At 36.7% G+C, this 25,386-nt stretch overlaps 1 protein-coding gene across 2 annotated transcripts in view; it reads left to right on the top strand.

Moving 5' to 3' along the window:
• Positions 1 to 25,386, top strand: part of Rbcn-3A (rabconnectin-3 alpha) — a 164,161-nt gene that overhangs the window by 12,257 nt on the left and 126,518 nt on the right. For both annotated transcript variants that reach the window (XM_083140900.1, XM_083140899.1), the window contains exons 8-13: positions 1,604 to 1,722; positions 2,534 to 2,630; positions 4,477 to 4,612; positions 5,763 to 5,927; positions 15,767 to 16,427; positions 19,014 to 19,159. In XM_083140900.1, the coding sequence (XP_082997026.1) occupies positions 1,604 to 1,722; positions 2,534 to 2,630; positions 4,477 to 4,612; positions 5,763 to 5,927; positions 15,767 to 16,427; positions 19,014 to 19,159 (1,324 nt within the window). The remainder of the gene's footprint in view (positions 1 to 1,603; positions 1,723 to 2,533; positions 2,631 to 4,476; positions 4,613 to 5,762; positions 5,928 to 15,766; positions 16,428 to 19,013; positions 19,160 to 25,386) is intronic.

The raw sequence follows: 25,386 nt of genomic DNA, 5'->3' as shown, positions 1-25,386 counted from the left end.
AAACTTGGTCCCTTACATTGAAAGAGGAACATAAATTGAGAGTATTTGAAAATAAGATCCTTAGGAAAATCTTTGGACCTAAAAGGGATGAGGAGACATATGAGTGGAGAAGGTTACATAATTTAGAACTACATAATTTGTATTCATGTCCAGATATTATTAGAATAATTAAATCAAGAAGACTTAGGTGGGCAGGCCATGTGGCACGAATGGGAGAGGAAGAAGGAGTTCACAGGATTCTTGTTGGGAAACCCGATGGTAAGAGACCTGTAGGAAGGCCAAGACGAAGATGGAGGGACAACGTTGAGATGGAACTAAAGGAAATCGGTAGGGATGGAAAAGAGTATATAGATCTTGTTCAAGATAGGGACAGATGGAAGGTCTGTGTTGCTGCAGCCATGAACCTTCGGGTTTAAGAAGGCTAGAGAGTTAGTTAGTTTTTCTTGTGTATATATATATATATATATATATATATATAAAAATCAAATAAGGTAAAAGGAAACACTCACCGGACAGTAGGAAAATTCAAAATTTTTGCTAATTTATAGCATCATCGGTGTGAGAAGAAACAGAAGACGGAACCGGAAGTTGGGGTCCTGCAGAGTTGCCAGGTCCCCATTGAAGAAGAAGCGGTGCGTAGAACAAAAAAAACACTGTTTCGTCACCAGGCTCGTCGACTCACACGACGAGCCTGGTGACGAAACAGTGTTTTTTTCGTTCTACGCACCGCTTCTTCAATGGGGACCTGGCAACTCTGCAGGACCCCAACTTCCGGTTCCGTCTTCTGTTTCTTCTCACACCGATGATGCTATAAATTAGCGAAAATTTTGAATTTTCCTACTGTCCAGTGAGTGTTTCCTTTTACCTTATTTGATTTTTACTTAGCCCTTTTGGCCCTCCTTGCTTTTATCCATTATATATATATATATATATAATTATTAATGAAGATTGGCATGCATACAATAATAGTCAGGGTGCATGGAAATATAAAAGTTAGTATAAGTTTATACATCATCCCAATCTGCGATCCAATAACACCAACAGTAACAGAGTACCAAAATGTAACAAGGCAAGATACGGATCAAAATCCCTAATCAACTGCCTGTAAATTGCAGAAAGGAGAGAAATTTGGTCAAGTTTAAATGTCAGATGAGGACATTAATGTATGAATACTGACACCATGCCTCATCTACCTCATATAACGTAGCTGCAAAAATGTTTACTTTTATTCTATTTCTTATATTTTTCAATTATATAAATTTGTAATATGGACAAATAGCATAACTGTATATTAATTCATGTAGGGCAAAAAGCTGTTTTTGTAGTTAAATAATCAATGTAAAGAAAATTGGAAGCTTAATGGAAACCTTCTTTAATAATAATAAATAAATAAATAAAATACTTGCTCACAACCTCTAGTGGAAATGGTTTACATGTTGGATCTTCAATAGAGTACTTTATCAAAGAATTGGTTAATAATTTGAAGGGGTGTTTGATATTTATTTTAGCTTATTGGGCATGCAAAAAGTAATAGCAGGTTATACTTTGCATAATAGTAATTACAAAGGGTACCCTGTAATAAATTATGTTTCTTCTTTTGCAGACATTCCTCTTGTTCCAAGTTTAATAACAGGTGATCCTGACAGAGAACCAAATTTTGTTTTGCATTGGCTAAACAATAAAGAAATGCACTTTTCACTCCAAGCAGAAAATATTCTTCAGGTTAGTAACTGTTTTCTACTTTCTAAATAAATTGCTAACTATTGTAGTGTGATGATTTGAATTATGGAAATAATTGATCTAACCAGGTTTACAGAATTTAACTGGTGAGTTGCACTTTTCTGCATAAGTATGACAATTTAAATGTCATAGCAATGTGGTAGATGCTGAAGTGATACCTTTTTCAAAGTATGAATGTTACATAGGGTGTATCTGAAGTCATCCATTTGATGGGTATGTGGGGAGAGGTAGTCTTATTTGAATCAACTCACTATTCATTTTCCATGCACCACCTGCCAAGCATGTAATTCGAATTCAGTATGCATATGATGAAGCTACCAGGCTGGTGACAAAACTTATTGCTATCAAAAAACTACAGAAAAATGAATAGTGAATTGATTCGAATAGAGTCGCATAGGGTACACAATAAACCAATAGTTCATATATTCTCAGATTGATGCAAAATATGCAGTTTCCACTTCATTCTGTAATGTAAATGACAGCTATCTTTTTTTAATATTCTGATTATTTCATATGTAAATCTATGAATATACATGAGCAAAACTGTGACAGATTGATTTAATGCTGTGTAGTGCAAAATAATATAAGAGAGTGTGTTCGTTATAGTACATATCTGAATAATTTTAAATTAAGTTCAAGTATTAGTTAATGTTACAAACTCTGTCAGTAAAAGTGTCAGTTCATTTGGTATCCAGAAAGGAAATTCCTACTTGTTAATATTGCATATGATACATATTTTAATATAGCTATTTTGATAATGGAAAAACTCTTAACTACTCATTTTTCATTCCAGGAGCTAACAAAGAAAGTTATAGAAAAGGAAGAAGGTGGGGATAGTGATCGTGAGAACACAGACCAGCAAGATTCAGAACAAGATGATCATTCACCAAGTAAGAGCTTGCATACTTTATTTTTCATGTTCATGTTATAGATAATGCATTGTTGCTTTTTCCTTTGTCTGATTTTCATTGTGTTCATTACTGCAACCTAGTTTTTAATTTTCTTAAGGACAGGCCCATATCTAGATCTATTTTCAGACTGGTCCAAAACTATTATCTAATAGTGGGGGTAAAGTTTATACATATTAGGTTATTAAGATTATTTTATCTATTAACAATAATATTAAAATAGCTTATCGTCATCATTACATGAACAGGTAAAAAGATATAAGATGGAGATATAAATAACAGCATGTCTTCATTATCTAGGTTATGTCTATTTATGATCACTACAATTTGTATACAAAAACAAGTTTCCAAACTAAAAATAAAATTTACAAATGAATTATTTATTGAATATCAAAAAGGTTGTTAGGTTGTACTGATAAAAAGTGAAGTCCCTGATCAATATTTTTATGCAGACACTATAATCGCAGTCTATTCCTTATCTTTATGTAAGTTACATGGAAATAAAACAACTTCATATTATACAACAGTGAACAAGAATTTTGCATATTTGATTTTGTACTTTTTAAGTGGGGGGGGGGGGGGGTCCAACCCACTATCTGAACATGTCCTTGCTTAAGGATTATTCATCCTTTCCCTGACATATTTATATCATCCAAGTTGCTGAGTGAAGGTAGATCTATAATATTCTGGAACATACAGTTGGGAACTGAGAAGACTGCGAGACTGAGGAATGCGAAACTGACCTATCTGTTGTCGCCGTGTGCAACGAGCTCGTCTTCCTTTCAGGGTGGCAGCGGCATAAATAAAAAAGGCATGATACGAAAACACATTGCAAATGAATGGAACATATTGCATAGTAATGGAATAAAACTTCACAAATCAAAGGAATCTGCTTCCAACGTGACTAAGAAAGTAAGGGTGTGTGCGTGCTATTTGTGTATTTCCTAGCATCTTGTCAATGCTTCTTTCCTGGACATGGATCAATTAATTTTAACTTATGCAGGGTAGTACATTTTCTCTCTTGTTTGTATTTACATTTTGGTATGTAGCATCGCTTTTCTGCAACTTTCGGATAATGGAACATGAAGTTGTAATGTCTCGGCCCCAGTGATTTATCCACCAACTACGCCCTAACACCCCACACAATTTTTATAAAAGGACAAATTTATGGTCATTTTGGCTCTAAGTATACTTTTTCACACCCATAAACACAAACTTACACCCCTCAAATAGAAAATTCTGAATAAACCTTTGCTCAACCCCCAAGCCGGCTTTCGCGCTTTTCGTTGCATGTTAATTCTATTGATAGTTAACCTTCAGCAATCCAGTTTACTAGATATAGTCTGCTCTATACATATACATTTACTTATACACACACGCCAGAACATTCATTCGATTTTTAAAACAAATTTATTTCCGAAAACACGGAAGAAGTGTGAATTCCTATGCCGTTGCTGGTCTTTGAGATGTCCGTAATGGTTCCGAACGCCAGACTGCACCTCACACTGTAAGTCCCGATTCCATTATCAAATTCTCACCCTTTTCTACAGGGACTTCTGCATGTCTGGCAACCCTGAAAAATTGAACACCAAGTCGAAGCTTCCCTCCCCACACTTCCTCCCCGTTCACCCTGAACCTCACCCCGCACTCGCAGTCTTCTCAGCTCCCAACTATACATCTACTTTATACTTAGCAATCTACAGTGTCTTTCATAAAATGAGAATGTTTCCACTATATAACTTGAACAAATAAATGTAATGAGCATATTTAAACATGAAAATAGAAGGTGATTACAAGCTACATGGAAATTATTTTTATATCATTTTAGAGAAAAAACGTACCAAAGGTGGGGAACCAGCAAAAATAGGGAAATCGATGTCTCAAGATGAAAGCAGTGATGAAGTAAGTGGGCATCATCATAGCAGCTTTCCATCTAGTAGTGTTCCTAGTCACCAGTCTCTAAGGTAAGATGTTTATTCGTACAATAATAATAAAAATTAATAAATAAAAAATAATAATATTATACAAATACAGTGGATCCTGGAAATTACATTCCTGTATTTTACATTTTGTGCATTTTAAGTTTTTTCAGCTTGGTTCCCTGATAGATGCACAATCAAGGTTCCAGTGTAGTCATTACCCGTCTCCCTTCCTTGTAGGTTGGCCTTACTTAATTTTTATTTCCTGGGTATTTTATTTATGGATTACAGTTTTTTTTAATGTGGGAACTGATATTAGTTTTTTAATTGTTTTGTTCACTTCTCCTAAATGAATGTTTTTGCTAAGGGAGCTGACACACCCAAACACTATTAAATAAGTTATTAATATTTGATATACCTTTAATAATAATTTCTTATCCATTTTTGTGTATGTATTTCATGTTCTTACCTATGAAGTTCCTTGTCAAGTTGTTCTTACCTGTGAAGTTCCTTGTCAAGTTGTTCTTACCTGTGAAGTTCCTTGTCAAGTTGTTCTTACCTGTGAAGTTCCTTGTCAAGTTGTTCTTACCTGTGAAGTTCCTTGTCAAGTTGTTATAATTCAATCTAATTACAAGCAACAATTATTTTAACTGCAGTATTTATCTCTGTATTATATAATTTATATTTTTATTCAGCTTTTCTCAAATCATTTTTCACTCATATTACTCAATTACTCACAATGGCGTAAATTATCATTGCTTTTCATATTAACACAGTCACTGATGGGCAGTAGTTTTTAACATATACTGCAATGCCATTTCGTGTTCACACCTTGTTTCTTATTCATCAAAGTGATCAGACCTGTATGTTTTTCTGTAGTTATATATTTGCATGTGTGTCTTAAGTAACCTTTTATTATTATTTTGCCAGTTCCAAAGTTAAGGAATATATCGGGTAATAATTATTTAAGGATCAAACATGGGTCTTTGACATGCCACAACAATACTCTGACACTAGATACAAAAATGTACACAGGATGTACTTGCGCAAATGTGGTGAGGCTAGAGATATGCAAGGTAGGTTAGGTTAGAACACTGACTGACGCTCAATTTTCACAAAACTTTTCTGTCAGTTATGCTTACTATCTATAATATAAGTTGCAAATAATCTCTAATGTTTTATTTATTTCATCCAGCACTGCAACATCAGTGAACTCCCTCAACACAGAAGTAAGTGCCACTGGACAGGCTCCTCTGGGTGACTCTTTAGATAACAAAATCGAGAATCTTTTGAGAGACTGGCATCATGGCGCTGACCTTCTGTTCTCAATCCATCCAATAGACGGGAGCTTCCTTATTTGGTAAGTTGCAGACATTTTCTTTAACACATGTTATTGGGGGTATCAGAATTGGCCAATATAGGCATATCATTGTATCATGGTAGTTTTGCAGATCTGATGGTACGAGGGTCACTATTTGTATTTTGAGCCTTGGCAACACTGATTGAAGTTAGGGAATCGTCTGGCATTATTGACCATAACGTACTTCAAATGTTTTGTCAATAGCTTCATTTGTGTTGTTTATGTTGCCTTGGAGATTGCGCGACAACAATAAAATGGAATTAACTCGTGAACATTTTTGTGCGATGATTTTTTACGATTTTCGACGTGGATTATCAAGACAAGAGTGCATCGATCAACTTACTTCCACATTTGGCGATGAAGCCCCATCCTTTGCCACTGTGAAACGCTGGTATAACAAATTTAATCGTGGCCGCCATTCGCTCACCGACGAGATTCGCGAAGGTCGTCCAAAATCAGTTGTTGTTCAAGAAAACATTGATGCTGTGCAAAACCTAATACTGCAAGATCATCATGTGACATACTGTGAGATTGAGGCAACCATAGGCATTAGTTCCACCAGCATATATAAAATATTACATGATCATTTAGCTGTGAGAAAGGTATGTTCTCGTTGGATCCCACTCAATTTGACAAAAACTCAAAAAGACGCTCGCGTCAATTGGTGCAAACAAATGCTTAATAAATACAATCGTGGTGCTTCAAAAGACGTATATACAAGTAAGATTGTAACAGGTGACGAATCATGGATATATGCATATGAGCCGGAACGTAAACAGCAGTCGACTGTATGGGTGTTTCAAGAAAAGGTGTTCGCGCTCGAAGCACATCGAAACAAATGGTCGCCTGTTTTTTTTTCGCGAAAACTGGTCATGTGGCAACTGTGCCTTTAGAGGAACGTAGAATGGTCAACTCTGAATGGTACACAACAATTTGTTTGCCAGAGGTCTTCTGTCAAATACAGAAAACAAACAAACGCCGTCGGATCATTCTTCATCAAGACAATGCCAGCTGTCACACATCTCGTCTAACAACCGACTTTATGAACAGTCAAAAAATCGAATTGATGGGTCATCCACCGTACAGTCCTGATTTGGCACCCAATGACTTCTTCTTGTTCCCGAATGTCAAGAATAAATTGCGTGGACAACGATTTTCGTCGGCGGAAGATGCCATTGATGCGTTCAAAAACCATATTATGGAGGTGTCTCAAGAAGATTGGAAAAACTGCTTTGACAAATGGTTCGAACGAATGCAAAAGTGTATTGACCATAAAGGAGAATACTTCTAAAAACAATAAAGCAGTTTTCAATGCCAAATTCCTGTTTTTTCATTGTTAGGCTCAAAATATAAATAGTGACCCTTGTATGTTGTGACTGTCATCTTTTTATAACATTCACAATTAAGTTGCATTAATGATAAAAATCTTTGATAAGAAGAAAGACATTTCATTATCACTGTTACTGTTCTAATTATGTATTATGGGGTATAGTGTATTATACATCAATTCGTAAGTAGATTTCAGTATTTTTTCTTTCTTAAAACAAATAATATATTTGTTTTAGTTGCTAATACAAAAGTAACAGCAACAATTATGGCGACCTTCAGCCAGGATTCGTGAATATATAGTGTGGAAGTTATCTTCTGATTACTTTAAATAATGGATCGGAAACAACATTCTTACAACTTAAGAACGGGAGTTTTCTTAAGATCCGATGTCGTCGATAGTTTTAGGGAAAATGAAACTATTGAAGAAAATGCTGACCCAATGAAGAATATTATTTGTTGCAGTAACATTGAAGCAGATTCTCGTCTTGTGAAGTGCAATAGCTGCAATAAATGGGAACATTTGGAGTGCAGAGGTTTGACTGTAATGCACTGGGTAATATTTAGTTCTTCTAATGAAAGCTATTTTTGTAAATCTTGTAAACCAGATTTTGATCCTTTTTTGTTAAAGTCTTATACAAGTACAGTGAATCCAAACTTGGACAAGATTATTGCTGCATTTCAAGTTACGGTTACCCAAAGTTTGCAGCAAAATAATGAAAATCTTCAAGAAAAGTTACAACAGAACATTCGCTGTGAATTACAACAAAATAATGAAATGTTGCAAAAGGAGTTGCAAAAGGATATGCAACAAAATAATGAAATGTTGCAAAAGGAGTTGCAAAAGGATATGCAACAAAATAATGAAATGTTGCAAAAGGAGTTGCAAAGGGATATGCAACAAAATAATGAAATGTTGCAAAAGGAGTTGCAAAGGGAGTTGCAAAAGGATATGCAACAAAATAATGAAATGTTGCAAAAGGAGTTGCAAAAGGAGTTGCAAAGGGAATTGCAACAAAATAATGAAAATCTGGAAGAGACGTTTCAAGCCATTCGAAATGAATTACAGCAGCATAATGTTAGGTTTAACGGCCGGATTGATCATATTGAACATTCGTTACAAGATGTTGCCCAAACTTGTCAAAATGTTAGCAGTGACTTGAGGTGTAAATTGGATGAAGGTATTAGTACAATGCATGTCGAAGTTTCAGTTATTCAAGAACAAATGAAGAGTCATGACGGAAAGTTGGCAAGGTTGGAAGTCTGCAATGAGGAAATTATGGAGAAATTTACTCAACATGAGGTTAGGTTTGAAACATTAAGTGCGGAATTAGATAGAATGAAGGTAGTTCAGACTGCTACATGTAGCTCTGAAACCTTGGTAAATGACCTTAGAGATAGGGTTATTTCTTTGGAGCAAGGCAATGCCATCAGCAACAGTGTTGCTAACGAAACTTTGAATGGAAGACGAGAACTGAGCGAAGAGGATGGAAATAGTAAACAAACTGAGCATGTGGCTTGTCAAACAAATAACGCAAATTCAAATCGAAGATCACGAAATGTTAAATTTCGGGATAGTGCTCGAAGTGACAAACGTGGTGTTGGTTCTTCCGGTTATGATTCATCTGATATTGATGTACCTGTAATTACTAAACGTAAATCAGGTCAGAACGCTTCTTTAGGAACTGATTTTACCTACAGGCTTTCCAATACATCTTATTTGTGGGATCCTCCATCACGTGACGAATCACCTGCTCATTTCACTACACATCCGTTGGCCAATAGGGACTTCGCACTTTCGGAGAATACAAATAGAGTGCATTACAATGAACCTTGTTCTACTAACCATTATGGTTATGGAAGTCCTCTGAATGCCAGTTTTCATAATGAAACTCAGTGTTGTACAACGAAAGCTTATTCAAATAATCCAATTTCACAAATGTGTTTTCAGCATACACCTTCATGTGAGAAGCCATTATATACTGTGGCTGGTAATACAAATGCTACAACTTCAATGAGTCCGATGTTTTGTAATCAAAATTACATTCCCAGAAATGACATTTTGAATGATCCAATTAACATTGCTTCTAAGAATTCTCAGTCTCCAAATTTTGAATCAAACCAGTTTTATAAACCTGCGCGTGCAGAATGTAATACAAATATTTCTGCAAGAAACCCATTTGGAGAATGCCCGGGTAAAGTTATTCGTGTAAATGAGCTAAGCCAGTTACCACGTTTTGGAGGTGACGTCTCGAAACAATCAGCTAGGGAGTTTATAGACCACCTGACAACAATGTTAAATTTGATTGGTGTATCTTCTCAATATCGCCTGCAAGTTATTCACAAATGTTTCTACAATACTGCAGCGTATTGGTTCAATAGTGAAAGACGGAATTTCTCATCATATGATGATTTTGTGTGCAAGTTTCTTGAACAATTTGCTTCGAATGATTTGTTAGAAAGCCAACTGACAGTTTTGCGTTCTCGTAAATACAACACATCTTCTGGTTTATCATTAGAAGCGTACGCATTGAAGGTATATTCATCTTATTGCAACCTTGTAGAAAAGCCTAAACAAGCTGAGATTATAAGAGTAATTCTGAAGCAATTGCCAGAAACAGTTTCTAAGAATGTGGGTTGCCACGAAATTTCCAACCTTAAACAATTAACACAAAAACTCAGGGCAATAGACTTATATTCTAGTGATAAAACCAAATCTTTGTCACTACCTGGTGATTATATAAGTGGGGAGTACAACTCGAATAGGTTCGAAAAATCTAGGCATTTTGTAAGGCAAGTGTCTATGGAAAATAAGTCATGCAGTGATTCATCTACCCAAACAGTAGCTTCAGAGAGACTTATGGGCCAACCAGCTGCTAGGAATCCCAGAAACAACTATAGGCAATCTGGAGCTAATCAAGAGAGCTATAGGCGACAAGGTAACGATCGAAATTTGTACTTTCATAATAATAATCGAAGAACAAACACTCAAAGGAACGCTAGTAATGGCAATAATACAGATGCACCTAGATACAACAGGAATAGAATATTTCAAAGTCCGACCAATACAGAATTGCGAGGTGACTCCATTAACACTAACTCAGAGATTTCAGCAAGGAACAATGGAAATTTCCGAAATGGAATGAATTGCAATGACATTAGTTTAAATCAAGAATGTTCCTCAGTAACTAATGCTACTAGTGGGAGCCCTCCGAGAACATTAAACAACTAAGGCGGGGAAATGCGCTCCAATTCGCCCTGCCAAAGGATGACCACATGGAGCTTACTTGTAATTATGATCCTTACCTTTTGCATGTTAAGTCTTGTCTCGGTGACTTTAATAGAGTTAAATATTTAGGCGTTGATAAAGAGGATGTTTTACCTGTTGCATTTTTGCTGGAGTGGTTTGATTCAGAGCCTGAGTGGACTGTTACAGATAAAGGAACTCCTACACCTTTACTTGAAGCACCAGAAATACAGGGAAGAATTTGTGACTTGTTTCTTAATTGTTTAATTGACACTGGTAGTCAATGTAATTTGTTGGATTACAAGGTTTGGATCACTCTAAGTTCTTTATTACCAAGTATAAAGCTGGAACCAATAGAAGGAATTCAGTTGGCTTGTTTCGCCGGTGAGCAACGTATAAAAGTTGTGGGTTTTAAATATGTCATTATGCAGTTGGGAGATGAATTTTTCCACGTGGGTTTATATGTAGTTAAACAATTACATGCCGATTTGATCTTGGGAGCACCATTTTTGTGGCAGTATAAGGCTATAATTAATTATCGTATGTCTACTGTTGAACTAATTCATTCAAGTGGTAAGGAAGTATCAGCTCCTTTTGTTCCGAGTTCCACAAATAATACTTGCTCGCTAAATTCCGTAATTGAATCTTGTAAATCTTTGACATTTGAATCTTCTCATGTTAATGATTCTGCTTATCTAGCTTCTGAAGAAGATATCCATAAGAAAGTTTATGGCAACGAATATTGTGAAGCTGGAGTTGCTGATAAGTTATTTAATTTATTACTGAAGTATCAAGATGTGTTTTCGGACAAACCAAAGGCAGCCAAGGTGGAATCTTATGACATAGAGCTAGATACGAATGAACCTATAGTGGCATCTACGTACCCTATTCCATTCGCTAGGCGAGATGATATGGAGAAAGAATTAAAGAAATGGAAAACGTGGGGAGTAATTCATGAAAGTACTTCTCCATACCGGAACCCTCTCCACATAGTTCCAAAGGCAGGTGGATTGTGGCGTCCTGTTGTTGATTTTAGGAAGCTGAATGAACATGTAATTTCACCCATGACACAGGTTGAACCTATATCTGAACTTTTGCCTAGGTTGAGAGGCGCAAAATTCTTTTCGACGATTGACCTAACTTGTGGATATTTTCAAATACCACTGACACCTAGATCTTATAAGTTCACATCTTTCTCATATCGTGGTATTTTAATGGAATTTCATTTTTTGCCTTTTGGTATTAAGAGTGCTGTTAGTGTTTTTGTCGACAGAATGCATAAAGTGTTTGGCAATGATACTAGTTCATTTCTTCTAGTGCATGTGGATGATATTCTTATATTTTCATCATCACTGCAAAGTCATTTAAAACATTTGGACTACGTGTTGAAAACTTTGAAAGAAGTAAATATGTCCATCAAATTATCGAAGTGCACATTTTGTAAAACTGAAGTGAAGTTTCTTGGTCACATAGTATCAGGTGAAACCATCGCTGTAGATCCAGAAAGAAATCTAGCAATAACTGAATATCCTACTCCAACAAATAGAAAAGCGTTAAGAAAATTTTTAGGAATGGTAAATTGGAGAAGAAAATTTGTGGATAAGTTTGCAATGATTGCTGCTCCTTTATACGATTTACTTAGAACGAATAAGAAATGGGAATGGAATGAAACACATCTCCAGGCATTTATACGCCTGAAGGAATTGGCTTTGTCTCCGGAGATGTTAGCTCAACCTAACTTGAACAACACTTTCCATGTAAATACTGATTGCAGTAAAATTGGAATCGGTGGAGTCTTATGGCAATATTCTGACGATGCTGAAACTTTGATTATCCAGTATGCGAGCAGAGTTTTGCGAGGTTCAGAATTAACATATTCTGTGCATGAAATAGAATGTCTTGCCATCCTTTTTTCCGTGGAAAAATTTTCAATATATCTATTGGGCAGACCATTTGTAATACACTGTGACCATCAATCACTTTCTTGGTTAAATTCAGCAAGATCGTTAAATCCAAGGCTTAATAGATGGGCTTTGAAATTGCAAAATTATGATTATACAATTCAGCATGTTAGTGGTTCTGCAAATACAGCCGCGGACGCGTTAAGTAGATATCCAATTAAGTCACAAAACAATTTGTTTCCTTCCACTTTACATGTAAACTGCACAGATATTGATTTACTTGAAGAAGAATGCTTTTTGTATTGGATGAAAGTACAACAAAACGATGAATTATGTCAACGAATAATTTCTATGTTAGACAAGGGTCATGACCATTTCGAAATTAAGGGAATATTTAAACTACATAAAAATATATTGTTTTATAGATCTACCAACTCGAATCATTGGAGAGTTTTTGTACCTGAAGCAGCTGTCAAGAAAGTTTTGTATGAACAACATGATTTGGCGGGCCATTTTGGGTTTTCTAAGCTTTATAAAAAGTGTTCTAAATTCTATTTCTGGCCTAAGATGAGAGGAAGTATGAAGTCATATTTAAGTGATTGTGTGGAATGTGCAAGGACGAAACAAAAAACACAACATATTACCAAAGAGGAGCTTCACGTGATTTCTTACAAATTACATCAGTTCTTATCTTTAGACTTGATTGGTCCATTGCCATTATCTCAAGGATATCAACATATTCTGACTATTGTAGAATTAACCAGCAAATATGTTATGGCTTATCCTCTCAGGAAGGCTACAACTCGAGAAATTATCAACAGAATTAACTTAGGTTATTTCCATCATTATCCTATGTGTACAGTTATGTTAACGGATAATGGATCACAATTTAAATCCAATGAATGGGAAAAATTTTTGAAATCAATTGGTGTAAAGCATATTCTCACTTCACCATATTCGCCTCATGCGAATCCAATTGAGAGATATAATAAAGAGATCATTCGTTTGCTTAGACTCTTTTGTAAAACCAACCACAGATCTTGGTCCAAAGTTTTAACAAATGTTATAAAATTACTAAATTACTCATATAACGAGGTTGTTGGTTTCACTCCGGCTGAAATTTTTATACACGAAGAAGTTCGAGATAAAATAACTTCTGTTATTGACTGGCCAGAAGAGATGAACGAATTGTCTTGGAAAGCTAAATATATTCAGTTAATTGAAACAACTAAACGTTCAAAATCTAGAAAGAAGATTCATTCAAACACAGAAACCCCTACAATTGTTCAAGGTGATTTGGTTATGGTTAGGAATCATGCAAGAAGTTCTGCCTTGAACAAAACTATCCATAAATTTTATGACTTATATGTGGGGCCATTTTTGGTGGAGGAAGTGAAGAACAATTTCGTGAACTTGGAGTCTTTAGATGGACAACAGATAAAGTGTGGACACAATTTACAAAATATCAAACCCTTTCACTGTTCATTGGAGAAGAAACACGAGTTGTTGTTGAATGTTAACAAATAGGTGCGCAAGGGTAACAACGTAGTTTTGAATTGATTGTCATTCTTTGAAAGATTTGTTATAGTATTAAATGTTGTTTTGAATGTTGAATATTTTAAAGTTATGTAACTGTTCGATGTGTATATTTAAAATCTTGTATCTTTTTAAGCCATCAAAGTATGATGTCTATATTTTCTTCACCCCAGGAGGGGAGATTATTGTGACTGTCATCTTTTTATAACATTCACAATTAAGTTGCATTAATGATAAAAATCTTTGATAAGAAGAAAGACATTTCATTATCACTGTTACTGTTCTAATTATGTATTATGGGATATAGTGTATTATACATCAATTCGTAAGTAGATTTCAGTATTTTTTCTTTCTTAAAACAAATAATATATTTGTTTTAGTTGCTAATACAAAAGTAACAGCAACAATGTATATCACTAATTGTAATTTTAGTTTGTCGTGACCATACCTTGTATAGAGAGGTATTGCAGCCAACCTCTGTGACAGAGTGGTTACCACAGCATGATACGACACCAGGGGTCCCAAGCTCGAATCCCAACCTGGGCATGGGTGTTTTTTGTGAGTGTTCCTTCATCAATTTCATCATATCATCACCCATGCTCATCTTCATGATTAGCCAGAAGTTGTAGAAAAATGAAGTAAAATACATCAAATCAATCATACTTCAATTCCAAAAATAGACTGTAAAACAAATTGAAAGTAGTTAAAACAGTACCGAATGGGCAGGAAAGAATGTTTTAAAATACTCATGTTTTGCGATTGTTCTGGTTCACCATTGTTTACAAATCACTTACCTAAAACTAACGGAGGGCCATATGTGATAATATTTCGAATATAAATCTGGTATTTGGACTGTTATGCTGGTTCAATCTCTCAGATGTATGACATGTTTGAAGACTGCCATTCGATTCTTTGAAATTAGGGATGGACCGATATGAAATTTTGACTGACATCTATAAAGTCCCGATATAAAATTTACCGATCCAATATAAAATTCCAAGTGATTCATTGACCTTCGTAATAGATGTGTGTTTCGAGGTCTGTAGTGCAGTGCAAAGAAGATGCAAATTTATTGAGACATTTTCTTTGTTAAAAAGTAGGGCATGGAAATTGTCTATAGAGACGGGCCGATACCGATAAAGTACCAATATAAAATTTACTGATACCGATCTGGTATAAAATTCCAATGATACTTGAAGAACCTGGATGGTTCATTGAAAAATGTTTGCTTCCAGGTGACTGCAGTGCAAGAAAAGGTGCATAATTAGACATTTACTTTCTTAAAAAGTACGGCATGGAAATTATCCATAAAAATTATAACAAAATGGCAGAATTTTTTCACTAAATAAATGATATTTATAGATATATCAGATTGGTAAATAATTGTTAATTTTGCTGATAAATCAATGCAATGATGTACCTATATCGGCCAATACCTATGAATATGTTTCATCCCTATTAAAAATGAAAGAACAGATTAAACAGTTATCTTGCTGTATTGTTTAAACACACAAAAAATACTAAGATGTACATAATCTTATTACACACACACTGCATGATTGCAGCAAGGATGTTTGTTTAAGAACCAATAGCAAACGTTTCAAAATGCATACCAGTGCTAAACACCGCCCCTTCGCTTCGAGTGTACCCCCCCCCCCTTCTTCCTTCCTCCAACGAATGTTCCTTTGGCATGAACAATGTTGCCAACTGCCAGAATTATTGTATAATCTTAGTCATAACAACCTGAATAAGTCAAGGAATTTGTTGTGCCAAAATTAGTGGTAACTGTTTTTACATAATTGTTACATTGAATTTTTTTTCCACCACAGGGTAGTGGAGTGGCTGGATGAGTACCATCCAGGGTCATTTCGTCAAGCTCAAGTGTCCTTTTCAACCCGTATCCCCAATGCATTCCCATTGGGCGATGCCATGACTATGTCAACCAACCTGTGTTTGTATAATACGTGTCATTTGTTGAACTTTCGTGATATAATAAAAACACCTACCAAAGCAGTAGCGAGAACTGACGAGCCCACTGCACAGTCCGATGAACTCCCTAGTGTGGAAGAGCAGCCGGAAGACAGTTCCACGGAAGTCGAAGAAGATGCGGGGCAAGATGAAACGACACCAAACGCGACGGACGTTCCTCCGGCAGACAGCGAAGGGAACTGTACAGAGTCATTTTGCTCGGATTCGCCTCCTATTATTTCCATGGTGTCAAAACACAGTAACGGTACTTTGAATTTATGGCAATTGACATTTAGTGAAAAGTCCAAATTCAGCCAAGTGTTAAGTATTAGCCATTCGAGTCGTGCCTCCGGGCACCGTTTCCGTGTGAATGACATCACGTGTCACCCAGTATTGCCGTTACTTCTGACAACTTCGCATCATAACATTCCAGATTTCCCTTCTCCGGGGAGTGACATTAGCAGACTAGGAGAGGAGGGTATGACGCCGCTGATTAAAGTGAAGGATGTAGCAGCTCCTAGTGTAAGTAGAGTTCTCCTAAGTTATCCTTGCATAATTCATTTTTCATGCAGGGTGTACACAAATGAATATCGGAAATTTAACATGTGTATTTTTTCTGTGAAACACAATACAGTAATGAATAATACTTGGGAGGGAAGTTTTCTTAACACACGTTATGGATTCATCACTGAAAATCACATGGCTAAAAAGTCATCATCTTCCTAATCCAGCATTTGTTTGCAGAAGTTAGTACAGGCCACATGATCTGCAGACTTTAAGGCTTGTAACAGCTGCAAGTGGTACGGTCTCTGGCGGAGTCGCTTAACACTTTACACACGGTCATGGTTGGCATTGTTAGTTCCAGCTTGCCCGTCATACAGATTTCCTAGGACTTCGCACAAAAGCCGCTCTGACACGTTCCATGTTCTCATCTGACATGCTGTCGTCCTGTGCTCTTATCCTTACGTAGGCACCTAATGATCTGGAATTGGTTATACCACCTACGAATGTTGGTGTCAGATAGGATGTCACATCCAAATCTTTGCCAATAGGCCCGTTGGACTGTAATCATTGAATTACACCTTGCGAATTTCTAGACACAAAGGGTCTACGCTTGGGAGTTGCTACCATCTTTACAACTGGTGCTGTCATGTGGCAGAGTTAGGAAACTCATTTGGGTATTTGGAATCGAAACTTCCACAGTTGTTCTTTCATCACATGTAGGAGACAACCAACTAGGGTTACTTACATGATGATACGAGACAATTAAAACTTCAGTATTAATTTGTGTACACCCTATATAATATTATAATTTATCCTAAATCTACATAGCTTTCACAGTCCTGGCGAATACAGTGAAACTTCAATATTATGTTTTTGAGGGAACAAGATAGAACAACATTAAATGCAGACAAATGTAAAATCTGTTGTATCATTTTGCTCTTTTGCGACCATGAAGATTGAATGTGTAATGCAAGAAATGTAAAATACGGTAACACAAAAGTAGAGTTCCACTTTATCACATTTCATCTACCAGAACTGATACCAATTTTAGGAACCTCAATTTTTTTGTTTTATTTTTTCCAAAATTGGTTTTATTTTTCTTATTTTCACTTATTTTCCCCAAAATTTGTAATTTAATTTTATCACATTTTTCTGACAGATATACCTAAAATTATGCCTTTGAAACTAGTATTTTAAATGGTAGATCACATGCCCTATGCCTGTTCCGACAGTTTCACATGTTGGGAAATGATGTTTGAGGAAGTTATTTTCTACTATTTTTCTCATGACAAGTACCAATGTATTGCTCCCATGCAACATTTGGTGACTACGTGATCTTTCCCAAAACTGTTCCACTTTGGTGACAAAATGTTTCTCCCACAACAATTACTGATGCAAAATGTTTTGATAGAAGGTGAAAAATCATGGAAAATATCCATTTGCACATGGTTCCAGGTAGATGTAGATATTATTCCGTGCATAACACACACCACAGTTTTCTTGTGGATGACATTTTGGAAAACATGTACATTTTCCAAATCCAGTTTTCACATTTTTAAAACACAAGAATGTGCTCTGGAATTATCTCAAACACCTGGGTTGTATAGAACACAACCCACAGATGAATAGATAACTGAGCGAACCAGGTAGCTCTAATTTCTGGAACGTCTGAATTGAAAACTGGTACATTGATTAAAAGTCCACTATAATTCAAGATGAAGCAATTTTTAATATTCTGCCTATTTCATAAGTGAATTTAAAATTACATATTTTAAGGCTATGAGGGACAGTATCGCACCAGGTGGACATTTATTTCAATAACGTCAGTATGTGAACTGCTAGTGAAAAAAGATGACGTAGGCAAAAGAGAACATGAATTTCTCCCCATGTTGGAAGTGGAAGCGGTTTTGTAAGTTGGTTATTAAGCCAGATACGATCTGTGAAAAAGATGATGAATTAAGTATATACAGGATCTCATATTTATGCCTTATGGAGAGGCAACTTCAAGATATATCTAATCAAATAAACATTTTGACTTTTCAACTGGAAATTAAATCTTGAACCTGTTCTCTTTCCGTTCATATGTTTTTTTATGCCCTCTGAAGTTTGATATTCCAAAGAGAGCAAGTAAAATAGTAAAATAATACTCCCACAAGCGTAATGCTAAGTTTTCTCCTCCTAAAACCATCCAGCGCACAAAGCTCTCTTTCCAGAGCTTGCCGCGGTGAAAGGTCTGTGGGAGAGCATTAGTTTAGGGTCCTTTCATCTGGAAACTGTTCCTCTTGCCCTTAAAGTAAAACTGATAAATTGGTGTGACATAGTTAATACAGGTACTCATATTCCGACATGTGTATCTGTTATATTCAGTTATCAATAGCTATAGGGTAAACAATCTGTATCATCAAAAATACACTATTGGTTCAGTGATCTCAGGTTAAGATTTGATTTTTCATTTCTCCTTTAAAGAAGGTTGATGCTTCAAAATTCAGTATAGAAGCAAATTTATCCAGTATATAGAAATTAGATATGCTTAGCTCATATTGATGTGCTTTCTATTTCAAGTTATTAATAAATGTTTGCATTGATGTGCCTTCTCATTTTCAGGGGTTTTGTAGTGAACTTATTTTATGGAGAGTTGATGCAGTAGGACCGTTGTCTAAATCTGGAGGTGTTATGGAATTGGCCAGGATAAATTCTCCTGAAATATCTTCCTTTTCAAATGTTGCTTGGATTCCAACTTTACTGCCAAGGTATGCTTGAAATGTGCAAAGGTATTGTCTTTTTATCAAGTAATATACAGTGATATTTACTGCTGTTTCATTTTCTTTCAAGATTACAATTTTTAAACAAAAAATTTCACTATCACTAAAATATTTTCCCTCCTAGCATGGAAGAAAAGAAAAGAAAAAGAGAGCAATATGTCTTACAACTCCTAGAAATGGTTTAAGATTCATGTGAGATGCTTTTTAATGTGACATAACAGGCTGTCTAATAGTCAAGGAAGTGATGAAAGTCAAGAAAAGTAAAGAAATGAACGACCATAAATAGTGAATTATACCTGTGGTCAAGAATTTTTGTTATCGCAGTGATTGATTTAGCTTATTTTACAAGGTAACCAAAAAAGTTCTTGCCGTTCTAGAGCAGTGATAAACAAAGAGCAATACAGTGGACGGTACGTACCTTTAGGTTTCGAAGTAATCTCCATCAGCATCCAACACCTTTTGCCAACATTCCTGCAGCTGCACAATACCCTGCTGATAAAACTCGGTGGGCTTGGATGCAAAGAAGTCCCTGAGTGCATTTCGCAGGTCTCCCTCATTTGCGAAGGATCTCCCACGGAGGTGGTTGCCGAGGGAATGAAACGGGTGGTAATCTGTTGGTGCAAGGTCCGGTGAATATGGTGGATGGCACAGTGTCTCCCAGCCAAGTTGCTGAAGGGTCTCCTGGGTCCTCTTTGCCACATGTGGTTTGGCATTGTTGTGCAGGAACAGCATACCCTTGCGATTCACCAATGCCGGCGCCTTCTGCCGCAATGCACAGTGCACCCTTTGCAACTGCTGAGAGTAGAGGTCAGCAGTGATGGTCTGACCAGGTGGAAGGAGCTCGTAATGCACCACTTGCCGACAATTCCACCATACAGAGAGCATAACCTTTTGTGGGTGCAGAGGTGGTCTTGAGATGTGAGGAACAGGGTCACGTGGCGACAACCAATGTCTGGTACGCTTGGGAGTGTCATAGAGGACCCACTTTTCGTCACCAGTGAGCAAGCGATCAAATATGGGTGTGATCAGGTGCCGAGTGAGCAAGGACAAACAGGCAGTCACTCGTTGTTCCTTGTTGGCTGCCGACAATGTGTGGGGTACCCACTTGCTTAACTTGTATGACTTCCCTACCCCATGCAGGACAGTCTGACGGTTTCAGCGGAAACATGGAACCTTTCGGCAAGTTCATCACATGTTAGACCACTGTCCTTCTCGATGGCTACTTTCAGGGCCTCGTCATCCAGCACATATGGTCGTCCACTGCGAGGTTCATCCGAAAGGCTCACATCTCCCGAACGGAATTTCTGGAACCAATGCCTGGCAGTGCGTTCGTTCACGGCATTCTCCCAAAATGCCTGGAAAATGCGGTGACTTGATGCGGCAGCTGACAGGCCCACTTTAAAGTCATACAACAAACACACGCGAACAAGCTGCTTCGATACCTCAATTTCTCTTCGACACTGGACAAGCTATGACTGCTGTGTGTGTGCAACGTGCCTGTATTCCTGACAGTCGATGGTCATACTTAACTCCCGATCACTTGGCAGGCACGTACGTCATTTCGTTACCTCTCTGTGAGTGTATGATTAATGGGACGTCAAAAATGGCAAGAATGTTTTTGGTTACCTTGTACTTCACTTTTCTCCCTCTTTGACTAATCGCGAAGATGAGCATGAATGGTGGTAAAATAAGATGGATGAACGGACAATCACAAATATATAGGGATGACACATGGGCCCCATATAAAAATATACTGCCGTCCGAACCATGTTAGTCTTCCAAATGCAGTCCAAAATGCATTAATAGATACAGCAAATCTAATTCTCTTGTTAAATACATCTTTGGCTTACATCTTAGTTTGCCTTTTGGTAGTTTTTTTCATTTAATAATTATTTATTTTCTTAATTGCTATTTTCGAACTTTACCTAAGTAGGGATCATCAAAATAAAGATTAAGAAAAATGAAAAAAGGTCAAGAATGTTAGATATGTTATTTTAGTGTACACCCATGTTATTTTAGTATACACCCTGCATAAAAATTCTCGTAATTGTAATTGCTATGTATTTATGTTACTATGTGTATGCCTATTGTAATTGGACATGCAGCTCTGTTATAGGTGATAAATAAATATTTTTTGTAATTGATTATTGGTAGGGGATAAAAGCTGTCAGAGCATGGTGTTGATACCACCACTTCCATTGTTAGCAGTAGTTTTGCACAAAGTTCCCAGGTTTATTTCCTGGCCTGGATATGAGTGTTCCTTCACCAATTTTTTGCAATGATCGCCCATCCATATTGTCGCAATTAGCCACAATGAGAGAAGTGATGCTAAATAACAAAAGTACAAATATGTAGTAATTCATATTATGTGTTTATCATCTTGTAGCAGTGTGTCTACCAGTCAAGGAAGAGTCACGAAATCAACAGATAGGTCAAGAAAAAGTCTAGAAATTATGTTTTTGGTCAAGAATTTTTGCTATATTTCAAAGTATGGTGAATTTACATTGTTATATACCTGTACTGGGTGGGATTTGATAAAATTGAATGTTTGGAAATCTAAAAATGTATTGAGTTGTTGTTAGGATTTGCTCACTTCGTTTCTTAAGAATTGCATTCTTGTATGCATAAAGTTTTGTAAAAACATTAAAGTAATGTCGCCATTCTCCATCCTGGATGAAGTCTGCAGCATTAATTTTTACATGCATTAATAATGAAAGCAAGACTAAATGGCTTAGTCCTAAGCGGAAGCATAAAGAAGTCATTGAATCGCAAGTTTCCGTTGACGGTGGTTAACTTCGGAGATTGCTGAATCGCGAACGGTCTTGCAAGATCGGCAAAGTTTCTTTGAGGCATTTCATCTTAGTTTTCGGTCTCTTGGATTTATCGGGACATTTTCTTTCTTATACTTCGACTCTGATGGGATCAAGAGTGAAGATACGGTTCAGAAAGGTAATGCAATTGAACCAGTGCCGTTCTCAGTAGTTTCCTTTTGGAGATATGACTTCAAAAGGGAAGGGGTATGGTTTCTTTGTTTAGTGAATGAATTGATTCATTTTACCTCTGGTTTCTGCCACATTCGGCTAATCGCGAATCTGGCAACGATAGGTGAAAAGATGCAGTAAATGAAGGGACAATCACACATGGACAGAACGTAAGTCCCACAGAAGGTATTACTGGCTGTGTGCAAAGACGCCAGACCCTCGATAGTCTGCAAAGTGCAGCCCTGGAAGAAAGAGGCTGATATTTGGATATCTTCACAAAGGGTCACATCTTACACCCCTTCTCTTTGTTTAGTAGCGGGTATTTTTATCTTTCCCTCTTTTTACCAGTGATCGTAAAGTTACTTTTTATAAGCAATACAGTTACAGTTAATTCGTTTTAAAAGTAACTAAGTAAATTATGCTCGAAATTTGCGAACAAATTACACAATCAATGGCAGCAAGACACCTTGTCTATATCTATAGAAGTTCTAAGGGATCGTGAGATAAGATTAAAACAGGGAAGCCTTAAACAATGAATGATAGATAATTATAGGACAAAACAATAGTCCACTGAAATGCAAATTCTTAACGTCGCTCATGAAATACCTGATCATCAAATGTAATAAAATAAATATATGAAGACTTACATGCGTTTTATTTATGTTTCTGGTACATACGTCCTCATAGGTATATATTATTTCAGCAAATAATAATGGAACAAAACATTGAAGCCTTCTAGTGCAATGGCGAATTGCAATAAAGCCTGGATGTTCTAAATTGAACATAGAAACAACTCTTTGGCGATTTCACGAAAATCCTTTCAACTTATTACCTGGAGAAGGGACACAGTTTGTAATAGAGTTGCCAAATGTAGCTCTCTCCAATACTATTAGATAAGTTGTTACTGAATATGTGTTGTTCGTATAACTTTTCCATTGGGAATGTCATTTCCCGCATCCTACACTTGGTGGAACTAGTCAGTGAGCCTAACTTTTGATGGCCATGTTCACACCACACACTTCTTCGTATCAAGTTAGAAACCCCAGGTTAATTTCGTCTTCTCCCTTGATTTCTTTCCTCCCCTCGAAGGTGGTCTTCTCCCCCTACTAGTTGCCCCCTATTTCCTATTATCCTATCGTAGCGCCTTTCTCATTTCCTGAATAGAATGCCGAATTGGAGTACCAGGCAGTTCTCCCCAGGGAGCGGGGGCCTTCCCCTTATATATCATTGGCCTGCTTTTTACTCCATCTTCGTTCCCTCGGATCGCGGGAACGGGAAGTCTTTTTCTGAAATGGGTTCGCCTTTCTGTGGGAAACGCCGCACGCTTCTTGATACGGTCTGCGCTGAAGTGCTCTTCTGAGTAACTCCGATGCAGACACGGCGTTTTGTGGCGGAGTAATAAAACACACACGCAAAAAAGAAATCTGGTGGTTCTCTTGTTAGAATCGTGTTATGCTGCGTTGCAGTTTTCTCCCCTTTCCGCTTACCGTCTTTGTACACTCCTGTTCACATAAAGTAGCACACTTTATGAGGTTGAACGGTTGAAGTATGTGTCACATTATCTGAACAGGCGTGTACATAAAGTTCGGCCTACGACAAAATATCAGCGACTGCATAGTTCATTATTACATATTGTCCGCAACACGAATAATTACTCAGAACAACACACACACGCGCACTATATATATATATATTCAGTACCGTAGAGATATGATTACCGCATCGCCCAGTGACTAGTTCACTGCAGTTAGTCAACCAACAGAGGAGTGAAATGGTGAACATTTTGCTCTGTCATGGCTCTATGAGCGTCCCACAATTGGCGGGGAGGGGGTAGGGTTGGTGGACTATTATGTGATCCTCTCAGCTTGATCCGAGGGATCCGCTGACCAACGACAGATGCAGTCCTCCATTCTGGCGCAGTGGTAGCGTCGTCGCCTTGTAATCAAGGGGTCCCGGGTTCGATACCCGCTGGAGGCACATAGTGGTTCGGATTCCACTTTAAACTGTAGGTCCAGTCACGATTATCCTTGCTGTGCATAAAGTGGACTTAAAACACAAACTCAATCAATCAAAGCAGTCCTCCATTCATATCGGAGGTTAGGCGTAGAGCTGACAACTCGGCACTGTAAAAAAATTATGTCAAGAATCAGCAACATGAGGCTATGGAAAACGTTAAGATGGACCTAAAGGATGAAAAGATTGGATTGATCTTGCCCAGGATAGGGACAGATGGAAGGCTTTGTTGCTGCAGCCATAAACCTTCAGGTTTAAGAAGGCTAGAGAGTGAGACTAAATGGCTTGTTAAAGTACAGCTTCAGTTTTATCTTAACCGGCCTTGTTGTAGGGATTTTTCATTCAATAAAAATATCTATTTTTCTTAATTTGCAACTATTCCTAAGTAGGGGTCGATGAAATAGATGTTAAAAAAGGGGGAAAAGGTGAAGAAAAAGTCAGAATTTTGGATTTGTTATTTTGGTAGACACGCTGTTTAACAGTATACTTTCAGAATATGACGATAAGATTGATGTATTAACATTTTCTCCAATTACACATGATAGTCAGAAATGTGACTCTTTGAAATATACAAATAAATACAGTTTTTACTCTCTCTTTTTAAGATTACTAGGGGCATGCATATTTTGTTTGTGACGAAAAAAACAGTGTCAAAAAACACATTGTAGTAATTAACTCTGATACACTTACTATTCATTTTTCCGCGCAAAATGGCAATCGATTGCTGAAAAAAACTTTCACGGAAAAGTGAATAGTAAGTGTATCAGAGTTAATTACCTATCTCCACGTAACCGCCAAACCAATATCTTTAGATACGCATTGTAGTGTTAATTTTTCATGTTTTTGAAAGGTGTGAGATGCATTTTGAGGCCATGTTTTGTCACGAAATGATGCGAAATTAACTGCAAAAAACGAAATTAACTCTTGAATGCAAAATTTAGGGTTTATTCACCTTCTGAGGTCTGAATTATCCTGAGAGTTATGCAATTCCCGAAAAATTTATTATTTCTGCTGTTAATATTGGAGAAGCAAAAATGGACTCCTTTACACAGAAATAAACTTAATACTCTGATAACTACATAAATGTGCTATTAGAAGTGAAATGTTAATTCTGTGTAATAAGTGTAGTTTTTAAATTTTAGGATTATATTCACAATTTTAAAACCAAAATGTATTTTTATATACCACTTTTCATCCAATTTTTCACTGCTGTAACACCAA

The sequence above is a fragment of the Lepisma saccharinum genome, chromosome 19 (genome assembly GCF_977018435.1).
Source record: "Lepisma saccharinum chromosome 19, izLepSacc3.1, whole genome shotgun sequence".
NCBI lineage: Eukaryota > Metazoa > Arthropoda > Insecta > Zygentoma > Lepismatidae > Lepisma > Lepisma saccharinum.
This window is presented reverse-complemented; position numbering and strand designations above follow the sequence as displayed.